This window comes from Pristiophorus japonicus, chromosome 2, assembly GCF_044704955.1.
Source record: "Pristiophorus japonicus isolate sPriJap1 chromosome 2, sPriJap1.hap1, whole genome shotgun sequence".
NCBI classification, from domain to species: Eukaryota; Metazoa; Chordata; class Chondrichthyes; family Pristiophoridae; genus Pristiophorus; species Pristiophorus japonicus.
Genome location: NC_091978.1, coordinates 239846212 through 239860071, shown reverse-complemented (window position 1 = coordinate 239860071; position 13860 = coordinate 239846212). Strand labels below are relative to the sequence as shown.

General features: G+C 44.3%; 1 protein-coding gene across 1 annotated transcript in view; it reads left to right on the top strand.

Moving 5' to 3' along the window:
* fras1 (Fraser extracellular matrix complex subunit 1) overlaps positions 1 to 13860 on the top strand; it is a 757390-nt gene that overhangs the window by 445630 nt on the left and 297900 nt on the right. The window contains exons 19-22 of the mRNA XM_070871094.1: positions 4331 to 4471; positions 10910 to 11053; positions 11986 to 12138; positions 12253 to 12399. Coding sequence (XP_070727195.1) covers positions 4331 to 4471; positions 10910 to 11053; positions 11986 to 12138; positions 12253 to 12399 — 585 coding nt within the window. The remainder of the gene's footprint in view (positions 1 to 4330; positions 4472 to 10909; positions 11054 to 11985; positions 12139 to 12252; positions 12400 to 13860) is intronic.

Sequence of the window (13860 nt, the reverse complement as noted above, 5' to 3'; positions counted from 1 at the left end):
TTGAATGTAAAAAGAATGGATTGAGCATTGTACGGATGCTTTATGGTGTGGGGTGGTACCAACCTTGTGCATCATGTGTACAGCGTCAAGTGTTGTACATCTGGCCATGGTGGGGCCATCCCTGGCCTCCCGGGCAGCAATGTGGTCAGGTGCTGATGCCCTGTGTCCAGTGCAGCATCAGTTGATTGCGGAGAAGGTTGGTGATGGGGGTGATCGTGATGGGATTCTGAAGACCAAGGTGAGATTTTTTCAAGAGCATTGATATTGATGGAATAGAGGTCAAATGAAGTTGAGATGAAGAAGCGACCTGTCAATGGTGAGAGAGGTTGCTCCAAGGAGGTGCCACTGGATAGAGGATATAGTCCAAATACTTCAAACCTCGATAAAGCTGGAAAGCGTATTCCAAATCCTGAAGGCTCCAGCTTTAAGATTGGAAATTGAACAGCTGTGAAACCGTAGCTTTAATACAATTTCTGCAGCGTCAACTAGTCAAAACAATCCAGAGTTGTTGAGAACCCGACACACTAACCTGACGTGATCCCCGAGGGACAGGAACCTCGTAATAAACTTGGTAAAATAGTTAGGAGCTGGTAAAATGCTGCTTAAATAGCTTTAAGGAGCTTTTTAACACTGTCAATTTCCTGACACGCCACTTAGTGCTGGGTCTGCAAACCGCAGGCAGAGCCGGCACTTGGGAAATTCACATGAAGGCGGGTCCAGAATGGACATCTGCCCCGCTGTCAATCACGGCCATTTTGACTGTGGGCCCGCCTCCAAACTCGCACTCGCAGCGCCGGGAGGATTCTGGCCATTGTTTGTGTGTGTTTGTGACTGGTGTGAGGCATTCATTCCCGCCTGCTATTTACTGAGAGCACATCTGATGTTGCAAGCTCAAGCAAAATAGCGATTGCAAGTTTGAACAGCCAGTTTGATTTCCCTCAGGCTGTTCTGTTTTATACATTTAGAATTCCAGCATCACTCTCTCTTTTACCAGGCCAGAAATAGATCAGATTACTCGATAATAAGCACCTATTTTTTGTGAGGAGGAAGGGCAAAAAGGATCAAATCCATCGAGGTGGTAACTGATTGCGATGAAGATCAGTTAAACTTTGCCATGTTGGGATATTTTGGATTGTTGTTTGATTCATTTGTACATTTGCTGCATTTACTTTATTGCACAAGTTTTAAACTTTCATTACCAGCTCTTTACAGACAGTATGGCATTACTTGAGTTGTTTTGCTTCAGTTCTTGTTTTTTAAGGGACTAACTCTTTGTACTGCACTTTTTTTGACAGACAGGCGACTGTCCAGGTCCACGCAACCCCCCCGCCCGCCTTCCCTGCCCTGCCCGTACTGCACTTTTTGACTGACAGGTGATTGGCCCCGCCCCCTGTCAAGCTCCGCGCCCCCTCCCCGCTGAATCAGTCCATCCACGTGCGCCCGATGGTGGCGGGTGGGCGCTGATGGTGGCGGGCTGCTTCTCCGGCCAACTGGGCCTCCCGCTGAGCCGCGAGCCCCGAGCCTCCCGTGATTCCCAGGCGGCGGCGGGGGAGAGAGAGCAGGGAGAGGAAGAGAGGGAGAGCTTGGTGGGGTGGGAGATAGAGAGCTTGGTGGGGTGCAGATGGGGGGGGGGAAGAGAGAGAGATTGGGGGGATGGAGGGAAAGAATGAGAGATTGGGGGGAGGGAGAGAATGAGAGAGCGGCTGGGGGGGGAGAGAGAGAGAGAGAGAGGCTGGGGGAGAGAGAGAGAGAGAGGCTGGGGGAGAGAGAGAGAGGCTGGGGGGGGGGAAGAGAGAGAGAGAGTCTGGGGGGCGGGGAGAGAGAGAGAGAGGCTGGGAGGGAGAGAGAGCGAGGTTGGGGGGGAGGGGAGAAAGAGAGAGGCTGGGGCACGGGGAGAGAGAGAGACAGAGGCTGGGGCGCGGGGAGAGAGAGAGAGGCTCGGAGGGAGAGAGTGAGAGGCTGGGGTGGGGGAGAGTGAGAGGCTGGGGTGGGGGAGAGTGAGAGGCTGGGGGGGTGGAAGGGAGAGGCTACGGGGGCAGTGGGGGGTGGTGGGGCGGAAGGGAGAGAGGGAACTCAAGGAAGACAGATTACGTTCTTCCAACCCCCTACAAGGGACATCATTGGAGTGGATGATATCCAGAAGTCATGACACTGTCACTATTCACTTCATACCCAATAAACCTGTTAACAGCCCGTACACAAGGTCCCATAGTGGGTGGGGAGGTGGCGGGGGGGGGCGGTGCGGAAGGATGCACTTTCGCTGGGGTAAGGCAGTTCGACTGGGAAAGGGATGCACTTGGAACTGGGGTAAGGCAATTCGGCTGGGGCAGGCATACACTTGCGCTGGGTTACTGGACTTTGGCTGGGGCAGTCATGTACTTGGACTGGGGTAAGGCACTTCGGCTGGGGGAGGCATGCACTTGGACTGGGGTAAGGCACTTTGGCTGGTCCTTGTTGTCTTCTGGGGAGCTCTGTCCTCTGTCGCTTCAGGAAGTCAAAGTGGATCGGGTTACAATTTGCAAAGTCAGTGAGATCTTGGGATGGGAGGTTCCAGTGACACATTCCTGTGAAACTGCTGATCCTTCAAGGGCACCAATCAGAAACAAAGGGTGGAGCATGTTGGTCATTTTAAATGTGTCCTTTTTTTAACCCCCTTCAAATTCCTCTCCTGCAAGTATTGATTCATGCTGGTACACAGCTCCACGTGCTCCAATCACCATACATCATAACTGAATCCAATCCTCTCTTAACCTGACATTGATAGCTGTACACCTAACAAAAATGTTCACTGAGCAGCAATCCAAGACTTTGAAAATTGGCCAGAGCATGTGAAGTCATCTACTGGAGGTTGTTTCATTTCTCGGTTCAAAATGTACTAGGCACTCAGAACACTCATTCTGCATTCATGCCAAAAGAAAAATGATTGTCTAATATCAACCTTAAATTATTTCACAAATAATATGGATTCTGAACATTTTTTTTTATTAGTTCATGGGATGTGGGTTTATTGCCCATCCCTAATTGCTCTTGAGAAGATGGTGGTGAGCCGCCACCTTGTACTGCTGCAGTCCGCGTGGAGAAGGTACTCCCACAGTGCTGTTAGGGAGGGAGTTCCAGAATTTTGACCCAGCGGCAATGAAGGAACAGCAATATACTTCCAAGTCAGGATGGGGTGTGACATAGAATGAAACTTGGAGGTGGTGGTGTTCCCATGCGCCTGCTGCCCTTGTCCTTCTAGGTGGTAGAGATCACGGGATTGGAGCACGTGGAGCTGTGTGCTGCCGAAGAAGCCTTGGCAAGTTGCTGCAGTGCATCTTGTAGATGGTACACACTGCAGCTTTGGTATAATGGTAGTTTTGGGACTGAATGTTGAATGTGGTGGATGGGGTGTCAATCAAGCGGGTTGCTTTGTCCTGGATGGTGTTGAGCTTCTTGAGTGTTGTTGGAGCTGCACTCATCTCGACAAGTGGAGAGTATTCCATCAAACTCCTGACTTGTGTCTTGTAGCAAGGCTTTGGGGAGTCAAGAGGTAAGACACATTATTTTATTTATTTATTTTATTTATTTCTATTTTACAAAATATTTTTGAAATTGTTGTCCCAGTGAGGAGTCTCACCCACCAACTGCATGTATTGGGACTGGTTTCTTGTCCATTAATATTGAATAATGAAAAATTATGGATTTTCAAGCATCCATATTTCTGAGCTCCATGCTGGGGGTGCAATTTTGTAAAATTATTCCTCACCTGTCGCTTTTGCTGTTGGTCCCTGACAGTGATGACACAATACATTAAATGGCTTGAAGTTCTATTTTCACAATGGACTGTGGAGCATGATCATGATAAATGACATCATTATTAAATCTGTTACATCCTGACTTAATTGTTTATGAAAGATTAATAAGTATTTAAAAAATCCACTATATTAACGAAACAAGAAGTTACATTTTATTAACCTAACGACCATTGCAAACCATACTTCTACTAATATACCGTCACCCATACATATCAGAAATGCACGTATATAAATTAGTGAATCATGATTGAATGTGGCATACAGAAGTTGTAGATTCTTCATAATTAGTGATGGAAAATCCAGTTTCTCAATGAATTGGGAATATACGGAGGTGTTGATTTTCCAGTTAAAACAGTGTTAAATTGTAGCATTAATCGATCTGAATAAAGTAGAATTACTTTTTGTCACTTCTCAGACTGCAGATTTTTTTTTAAAGACAACAAGCCACTTGTAGGGTAGCTAAGGAACTAATGGATTGTGGAGTGATGAATATTAATGACTGTTTAATGTGTGCCTTCTCGTATCTTTGCATACAGAGTGCCATTCCACCTGCTTAAGCTGCACAGGGAGCAGTCCTCACAACTGCACAGCCTGTTTTCCACCGAGAGCCCTCTATGAAAACAAATGTCTTCATACATGCCCTGAAGGATTCTACAGTCAAGACAAAGTCTGTTATTGTACGTCGCTTCCTTTGCAATGCTACAATTTAAGTACTTCACTTTCTGCTTTCATGTATTTCTTAAGCATCTTGAAATGTTTTATTACTTTAAAGGCGCTATATCAATATAAGTTGTTGTATATTTTACAGCAGTATCAAGTCTTAATAGAATGGAATCTATATGGGTAGAGCTGCGAAACACCAAAGGGCAGAAAATGTTAGTGGGAGTTGTGTACAGACCACCAAACAGGAAATTAGGGATGCATGCAATAAAGGTACAGCAGTTATCATGGGTGACTTTAATCTACATGTAGATTGGGCTAACCAAACTGGTAGCAATACTGTGGAGGAGGATTTCCAGGAGTGTATAAGGGATGGTTTTCTAGATCAATATGTCGAGGAACCAACTAGAGAGCTGGCCATCCGAGACTGGGTCTTGTATACTGAGAGAGGATTAATTAGCAATCTTGTCGTGCGGGGCCCCTTGGGGAAGAGTGACCATAATATGGTAGAATTCTTCATTATGATGAAGAGTGACACAGTTAATTCAGAGACTCGGGTCCTGAACTTAAACAAAGGTAACTTCGATGGTATGAGATGTGAATTGGCTAGGATAAACTGGCGAATGATACTTAAAAAGCTGACGGTAGATAGGCAATGGCAGACATTTAAAGATCATATGGATGAACTACAACAATTGTACATCCCTGTCTGGCGTAAAAATAAAACGGGGAAGGTGGCTAACAAGGGAAATTAGGGATACTGTTAAATTCAAGGAAGAGGCATATAAATTGGCCAGAAAAAGCAGCAAACCTGAGGACTGGGAGAAATTTAGAATTCAGCAGAAGAGGTCTAAGGGTTTTATTAGGAGGGGGGAAATAGAGTATGAGAAGAAGCTTGCAGGGAACATAAAAATTGACTGCAAAAGCTTCTATATATATGTGAAGAGAAAAAGATTAGTGAAGACAAACATAGGTCCCTTGCAGTCAGAATCAGGTGAATTTATAATGGGGGACAAGGAAATGGCAGACCAGTTGAACAAATACTTTGGTTCTGTCTTCACTAAGGAAGACACAAGTAACCTCCTGAAAATACTAGGGGACTGAGGGTCCAGCGAGAAGGAGGAACTGAGGGAAATCCTTATTAGTCAGGAAATGGTGTTAGGAAATTGATGGGATTGAAGGCCGATAAATCCCCAGGGCCTGATAGTCTGCATCCCAGAGTACTTAAGGAAGTGGCCCTAGAAATAGTAGATGCATTGGTGGTCATTTTCCAACATTCCATGGACTCTGGACCAGTTCCTATGGATTGGAGGGTAGCTAACTAACCCCTCTTTTTAAAAAAAGGAGGGAGAGAGAAAACAGGGAATTATAGACCGGTTAGCCTGACATCGATAGTGGGGAAAATGCTGGAATCAGTTATTAAAGATGTAATAGCAGCACATTTGGAAAGCAGTGACAGGATTGGTCCAAGCCAGCATGGATTTATGAAAGGGAAATCATGCTTGACAAATCTTCTAGAATTTTTTGAGGATGTAACTAGTAGAGTGGACAAGGGAGAACCAGTGGATGTGGTGTATTTGGACTTTCAAAAGGCTTTTGACAAGGTCCCACACAAGAGATTAGTGTACAAAATGAAGGCATATGGTATTGGGGGTAATGTATTGACATGGATAGAGAACTGGTTGGCAGACAGGAAGCAAAGAGTAGGAATAAACGGGTCCTTTTCAGAATGGCAGGCAGTGACTAGTAGGGTACCGCAAGGTTCAGTGCTGGGACCCCAGCTATTTACAAAATTTATTAATGATTTAGACGAAGGAATTGAATGTAATATCTCCAAGTTTGCAGATGACACTAAGCTGGGTGGCAGTGTGAGCTGTGAGGAGGATGCTAAGAGGCTGCAAGGTGACTTGGATAGGTTAGGTGATGGGCAAATGCATGGCAGATGCAGTATAATGTGAATAAGTGTGAGGTTATCCACTTTGGTGGCAAAAACAGGCAGGCAGATTATTATCTAAATGGTGACAGATTAGTAAAAGGGGAGCTGCAACGAGACCTGGGTATCATGGTACATCAGTCATTGAAAGTTGGCATGCAGGTACAGCAGGCAGTTAAGAAAGCAAATGGCATGTTGGTCTTCATAGTGAGAGGATTTGAGTATAGGAGCAGGGAGGTCTTGCTGCAGTTGTACAGGGCTTTGGTGAGACCACACCTTGAGTATTTTGTGCAGTTTTGGTCTCCTAATCTGAGGAAGGACATTCTTGCTATTGAGGGAGTGCAGCAAAGGTTCACCAGACTGATTCTCGGGATGGCAGGACTGACATATGAAGAAAGAGTGGAACGACTAGGTTTATATTCACTGGAATTTAGAAGAATGAGAGGGGATCTCATAGAAACATATCAAATTCTGATGGGATTGGACAGGTTAGATGCAGGAAGATTGCTCCCGATGTTGGGGATGTCCAGATTCGAGGTCACAGTCTAAGGATAAGGGGTAAGCCATATAGGACCGAGCTGAGGAGAAACATTTTCACCCAGAGAATTGTGAACCTGTGGAATTCTCTACCACAGAAAGTTGTTGAGTCCAGTTCGTTGGATATATTCAAAAGGTAGTTAGATGTGGCCCTTAGTGCTGAAGTGATCAGGGGGTATGGGGAGAGAAGGCAGGAGTGGGGTACTGAAGTTACATGATCAGCCATGATTATATTGAATGGTGCTGCAGGCTCGAAGGGCCGAATGGCCTGCTCCTGCACCTATTTTCTATATTACTATGTTACTCTTGGGAGCTGATTTTCAGCACCTCACTGCCCGCTGCTGCCGATTGCCACCCACTGCCGCCGACATTCCTCCTGAAGATCCGCCCAGTGCCACTTTCGGTGTGGCCTTGAGTGGGCGGGTGGGGAGAGCCGCCGGGAACCGTCCGCTGACGTCAGCGGACGGCTGAGTGGCACAACTGAGCTCCCGCCCGCCGAGCTCCCAGATTCCTGTGGGCGGAAGTTGGTGGGACTCGATGGCAGAACGGGGGTGGACCGCTGACTGGAGGCTGGTCTGTCCCCGACGGTGAATATGAAGAGCCTGAAAAAAAGGTAAGTGAACATTTGAATACTTTTTTTTCAACAGCGTCTTACCTGGATCGGGTCCCCTGAAGGTCTTTGGATACTTTTAAAATATTTTGCTGTTGATTTTTTTTTCAGGTCTTCGACCCTCCGTGGGCCTGACTCCATCCTCGACGGCACTTGCACGGCAAGTGCCTCTGCCGCCGAGAATGAGACCTCCCACCCACTGCCACCCAGATTGGCGGAGTAATTTGTCCATTTGCCGCCCTCGAACTTCGAGGGACCTCAGCCATGAATATCCCGCCCAAAGTGCCGTCCGGTACTTCAGTCGCCATCGACGGCACTTGGGTGAGCGGAGGCCTTGATGAAAATCTGCCCCTTGATTTTAAATAGTCAGTTCAGGAATGGTGAATCCTGTAATTCACAATAGCCATATTGTTCCTTTTGGACAAAGTATGAGCTGATCAAAGAAAGTTAGCGTGAATTAATGAAAGATAGGTCATGTCTGACGATTCTAGTTTTTGATGAGGTCATTAGCATGGTGGATAGGAGAGTGCCTATGGATGTTGTCTCTATGGACTTCCAGAATACATTTGATAAGTTTCAGCACAAGAAATTATTAGCAAAAATGAAAGCACACGGAATTGGAGGTAACATGTTCCATGGCTTGTTAATTGGTTGATAGTTGGGAGACAGAGATGAGGGAAAAATGGAACATTCTCTGTTAGTCGGGATGTGACAAGTGATGTTGCCCAGGGATCTATACTGGGTCTCAGCTTTTCACCATAAATATAAATGACTTGGATGAAGTTGTATATCCATGTTTGCATGGGACACTAAGTTAGGAGGCATAGTAAGTTGTATAGATAGGAGCAGGAAGTTACAAAGGAACATAGAGAGACTAAGTAAGTTTGCAAATTATGCCAGATGGAGTTCATGTGAGGTTATCAATTTTGGATCCAGAAAGTCAAATCGGAATATTTTCTTAAAGGCGGGAGACCAAGAACTGTGGTGAAGCAAAGTCATTTAGGTGTCCATTTACACAAATCATTGAAAGCTAGTACAGAGGTACAAATCTTCTCCAATTAAATATTGGGAAGACCAAAGCCATTGTTTTCAGTCCCCGCTATAAACTCCATTCCCTAACCATTGACTCCAACCCTCTTCCTAAAATTTGTCTGAGGCTGAACCACACTGTTCGCAAACTTGGTGTCATATTTGATCCTGAAATGAGCTTCCGACCACATATCCGCGGCAAAACTAAGACTACCTATTTCCATCATCATCATCATCATAGGCAGTCCCTTGAAATCGAGGAAGACTTGCTTCCATTCTGAAAGTGAATTCTCAGGTGACTGAACAGTCCAATATGGGAATTACAGTCTCTGTCACAGGTGGGACAGACCGTGGTCGAGGGAAGGGGTGGTTTGGGAGTCTGGTTTGTCGCACACTCCTTCCACTGTCTGTGCTTGATTTCTGCATGCTCTCGGCGACAAGACTCGAGGTGCTCATCGCCCTCCTGGATGCTCTTCCCTCACTTAGGACGGTCTTGGGCCAGAGATTCCCAGGTGTCAGTGGGAATGTTGCACTTTATAAAGGAGGCTTTGAGGGTGTCCTTGAAACATTTCCTCTGCCCACCTCTGTAACAGGCTAGCCTCCCACGTTCTACCCTACATAAACTTGAGGTCATCAAAAACTCAGCTGCCCGTGTCCTAACTCACACCCAGTCCCATTCACCAATCACCCTTGTGCTCGCTGATCCACATTAGCTCCTGATTAAGCAATGCCTCAATTTCAAAATTCTCATCCTTGTTCCTTGTTTTCAAATCCCTCCATGGCCTCACCCCTCCCTATCTCTGTAATCTCCTCTAGCCCTTTAACCCCCTGAGATATCTGCACTCCTCTAATTCTGTCCTCTTGAGCATCCCTGATTTTAATTGTTAGCCGTGTCTTTTGCCTAGGCTCTAAGCTCTGGAATTTCCTCCCTAAACCTCTCCGCCTCTTCAACTCTCTTTATTCCTTTAAGATGGTCCTTAAAACCTACTTTGACCAAGCTTTTGGTCATCTGCTCTAATTTCTCCTTATGTGGCTCGGTGTCAAAATTTTTTGTCTTCTAATACTCCTGGGACGTTTTACTATGTTAAAGGCATTATATAAATACAAGTTGTTGTATTCCCTTGCGTTTCGATGATTGAGGAAAGATCTAATTGATGTGTTTAAAATGATAAAGGTATTTGATAGGGTAGATGCAGAAAAACTATTTCCTCTGGTGGGAGAATTAAAAAAAAAAGGGGGCATAATCTTAAAATTAGAGCTAGCCCATTTAGGCGAATGAGGAAGCACTTTTTTTACAAAAAGGGTAGTGAAAATCTGGAACTCTGTCCCACCAAACTACTCTAGATGTTGGGCCAATTGAAATTTTAAAGATTCTTTTTGTCAGCTAAGGGTATCCAAGAGCAATGGCAGGTAAATGAAGTTGAGGTACAGATCAACCATGATCTGATTGAATGGCGGAAAAGGCTTGACCGGCAGAATGGCCTACTCCTGTTCTTCTTAAGTTCTGACAATGGATAAGTGCACCACATGTTGCAGCAATGAGTCACATGAATTAAGAATTTCCCAGCTTCAAACCACATTGAATTAACTCATTTAAGCTGGGGGAGTTCTGCACTTAGTCTCAGTATTGCTGGGCTAGGGAGGGTAAAATCAGTTAGTGCTCTCACTCTTGATCACCATTAGGTGACGCCTAGTGGAAGTACACATGTAGACATTGGACAAGGATAAGATTGGATTTAGCTGTTGCAGCTCCATAGTTGCAGCAATCATTGTCTGGGTTCATGTGAGGAATTGCCATCTGTATGCCCCCCAACATAAATTAGCACCTTCACATGAGGAGGATTAACTGAAGACAAATTAGATGACCAAAAAAATATAGTAATATACACCTGCTTGAAATAAATGTCTGCATAGTACAAACAGAACCTCTGCTGACACAACATGCTGTGCACTTATTCATTGGCTGGGTTTGTATCAAAAATGTGCTAGTTTTTATAGGTTTGTGTTTCAGTGTTTCATTTGTTAATTAATGAACAATAATAGCACTTTTATTGGAATTTCTATTATGTTACTTATTCCACAAACTGGTAAGCAATGCTATCAATTGATTGATTGGATGAATGAATGAAGATAAATAAATGCAGCATATAAGATCCAAAGTGCATTTTATTCAAATTGGAATACGTTTGCACTGGTAGGGGTGAAATCATTGTCAAAAGGTAAAATTCCTGCCAAGTTTTGCATTTTCAAAATCAACAACTTGTACTTGTATAGTGCCTTTAACGTAGTAAAATGTCCCAAGGCGCTTAATAATTAAACTGTCTTCAATTTTCTGTTCCTTTCTAGCATGTCATCCTTCCTGTAAAGGGTGTGACGGCCCCTCAGACTCTGACTGTATGACATGTCATCCTCATGCCACATTGCTGAATGGATACTGCAGAACTAGCTGCAAAGAGGGGCAATACTTAAATCAAGTTGGATACTGTGTTGGTAAGTGAACATTTTAACTGCACCATAACATGAAAAGCATACTTTCATTGCAAAACAGAACAGGAACCCATTTTAGACTGCTTTTAGTTCCCCCAACATTTTTCTTGCTACTGGAGATGAATGGAAAGCCATGTTGTGAAACAGAATTAACCAAAAATTATCTGATTGAAGCCAAGCTGTGGTTAGCTTTTCCAGCAAGGATTGGGGAAAAGGATTTTTTCCTACAATGCTTTCAGGACCATAATTAGAACTCTACAGTACAGAGTTCGTGCTGCCTGTACCTTCTTTGTTGTACCATCTAACACTGTTTTATCATGGTCTGTAACCTGGTTTGATCTTGGAATCAGGTGCACAAAGACTCTATTTGACCCAGGTTTGGTTACTTTATTCTACAGAATTACAGTATTGATATGGAAAAATCTATAAGAGCATGAAAATAAAGAATACAGACAATGAATCTCAATGAATTTCAAATTTAAAAAGACATTTCCCAACTTCAGTTGTTCGACGAGCAATTGATGATCATGCAAAAGCCGACAATTTCAACGAATGGTCCGTTTTTATAAATATCCCATGCAGTGCCCGTCCACTTATGTTGCGGTAAAACATTATGGCAAATCTGAACCTCTGGTCCTATCTGAAGCTGGTGCCCTATTTGCAACGTGAATGGCAAGGGTGCCCATCCGATATGTAAATACTCCTGCTCTGAGAAACTTGTCCGGGGTAAGAAACACATTCATGGCATGGGTGAAAGTTCTGACCTGCCCCTCAAAATCCTCCAGAGGAATCTCCGAACCTGTGTTTATAATTCTCCAATGTAATTAGATTATAATGATAAAGAGGCCAATGTTTAAATTATTATGACTGCTGTCCGCTGATAGTTTATCACTACCATCGAGTACCAATCTGTTTTTTTTTTCTTTTTGTTTCAGATTGTCAACCTCAGTGTCAGCACTGTGTGGCTGACCTTCAAGATACAGGTAGTGTCTGTTTGTACTGTAAGAATCCCCGTGAGGTGCTGCTCGGAGACCATTGCGTTTTTCATTGTCCCACGGGGTATTTCATGAGCAGAAGCACTTGCAAAAGTAAGTAATGAGGGGTAAAAACACTTTAAAGTAGGCTACTGTAGTTATTTTTATTCTTATGTTGATCAAAATACACATGCTCATATGTTCATGTCTTTTCTTTGCTTATTCCAGGATGCCATTCATCATGTGAAACTTGCAATAGTGAAGGAGTTTATGGTTGCACTGCCTGTGAAGCTGACCTGGTCCTGGCCCATACTGGCATGTGCATTACTGCCTGCCTTACAGCTTTCTACAGTGACAGCAACTGGATCTGCCAACGTATGTATCTCTGGCCATGTTGCATGTGAGCTGCAACCATTATATTGCTACACCTGCTGGGATTTCGTACTGCAGGAGTAATTTTCCAACTTCACACTTGCAGTGAGGAGTCTCGGCCATCAGTAGCGCATCTTGGAAATTTGGTTGCACATCAACCATTAACGGTTAAAAAATCATGAGCCAATGCCCAAATTTCCAGAATGAATCTCACTGCATTGGAAGTGCAGCTGGAAAATTACTTCTTGTATGACAAGCAACCGCTGATATTGGAGAGTGCTATAAATAAAGCAGATATTTTGCTGATATAATGGGAAAGAAAATGATGCTATGCAAATGTACAAAGTATTTACAAGATTTTTAACAGGGTCTCATACCTAAATTGGAATGCAGATAAACGTGAGCATTATTACTAGTAATAGGCAACTATTCCAGATGCTTTTTTTTCTCCTTGCCACTGTTGTTCCTTCTTTTTTCCTTCACTTTCCTGAAGATGCTGATTTGTGCTGGTGAACAGTTCCTTGAGCAGCAGCAGCTCTCCAGTACTGCTTTTAAATGGCAATTTTTTGTTTCATGTACTAGCATAGGCAATGTAAGCAGGCAATTCAACCATGGGAGGCATCGTAGCCAAGTCACACCCTGTTTTCTCCTGACTTCCATACTTACGGGGCTGATTTACTGGCCCTTACTTCCATGGAACATCTATTACCCGAGGTGCAAAGGTCATGAAAAAAGTGGAGAGCCATTTTTATGAGTTTCCACCCATCCTATGCAGTCCCAGGATTTTAGGGGAGAGGCAAAGCTATGCTTGGGGCTGCAGTAGGCATAGGGCTATCACACTAATGTAACCGAGACAGAATGAGCCTGTCATGGCTTCCCATTTCATTTTCCTAGAGGATCACTCATAGGCACCCCATGGCACTATGGCCTGCCCCCAGACCCCCACCAACCAGAGGGTCTACAGGGACCTGGGGAATGACCAAAGAAAGAATGGTCAATGACCGGTTTTAATTTTAAATCCCCTACCCAGGATGTCTAAAGGTAATTGAGATCTTCTGGCTGCTGATTTCGAAGGCGCAACAATTCCATTTTCTGCCTCTTCTGCAACGCTAGGCCCAGCTAGAGGACCGCCCGTTCCTGAGGTGTCTCAGGCTATGTTATTGGCCTGGGATAGGAAATCTTATTGTTCCTGGGCCTGGAAGCAGCAGTGCACTTTGGGTGTGCTGCTTCTGTCCAGTACCAGGGCAGGAAAATCTATTCTATACATTTTCAAGCAAGTGTTGATGGATAACAGTCAGAAATGGGAACTGTTTTCTGATTTTCTGCCCCCTAATTCAGGGACACTAAGGCCAATTGTAGCAAAGTTGTTCAGTCTTTTTGTACCCATTTTCTCTCCTTTTCTAAAAGGCTTAACTTCAGGTTTGGTCTCTTTATCTAAGGAAGGATATACTTGCCTTGGAGGCG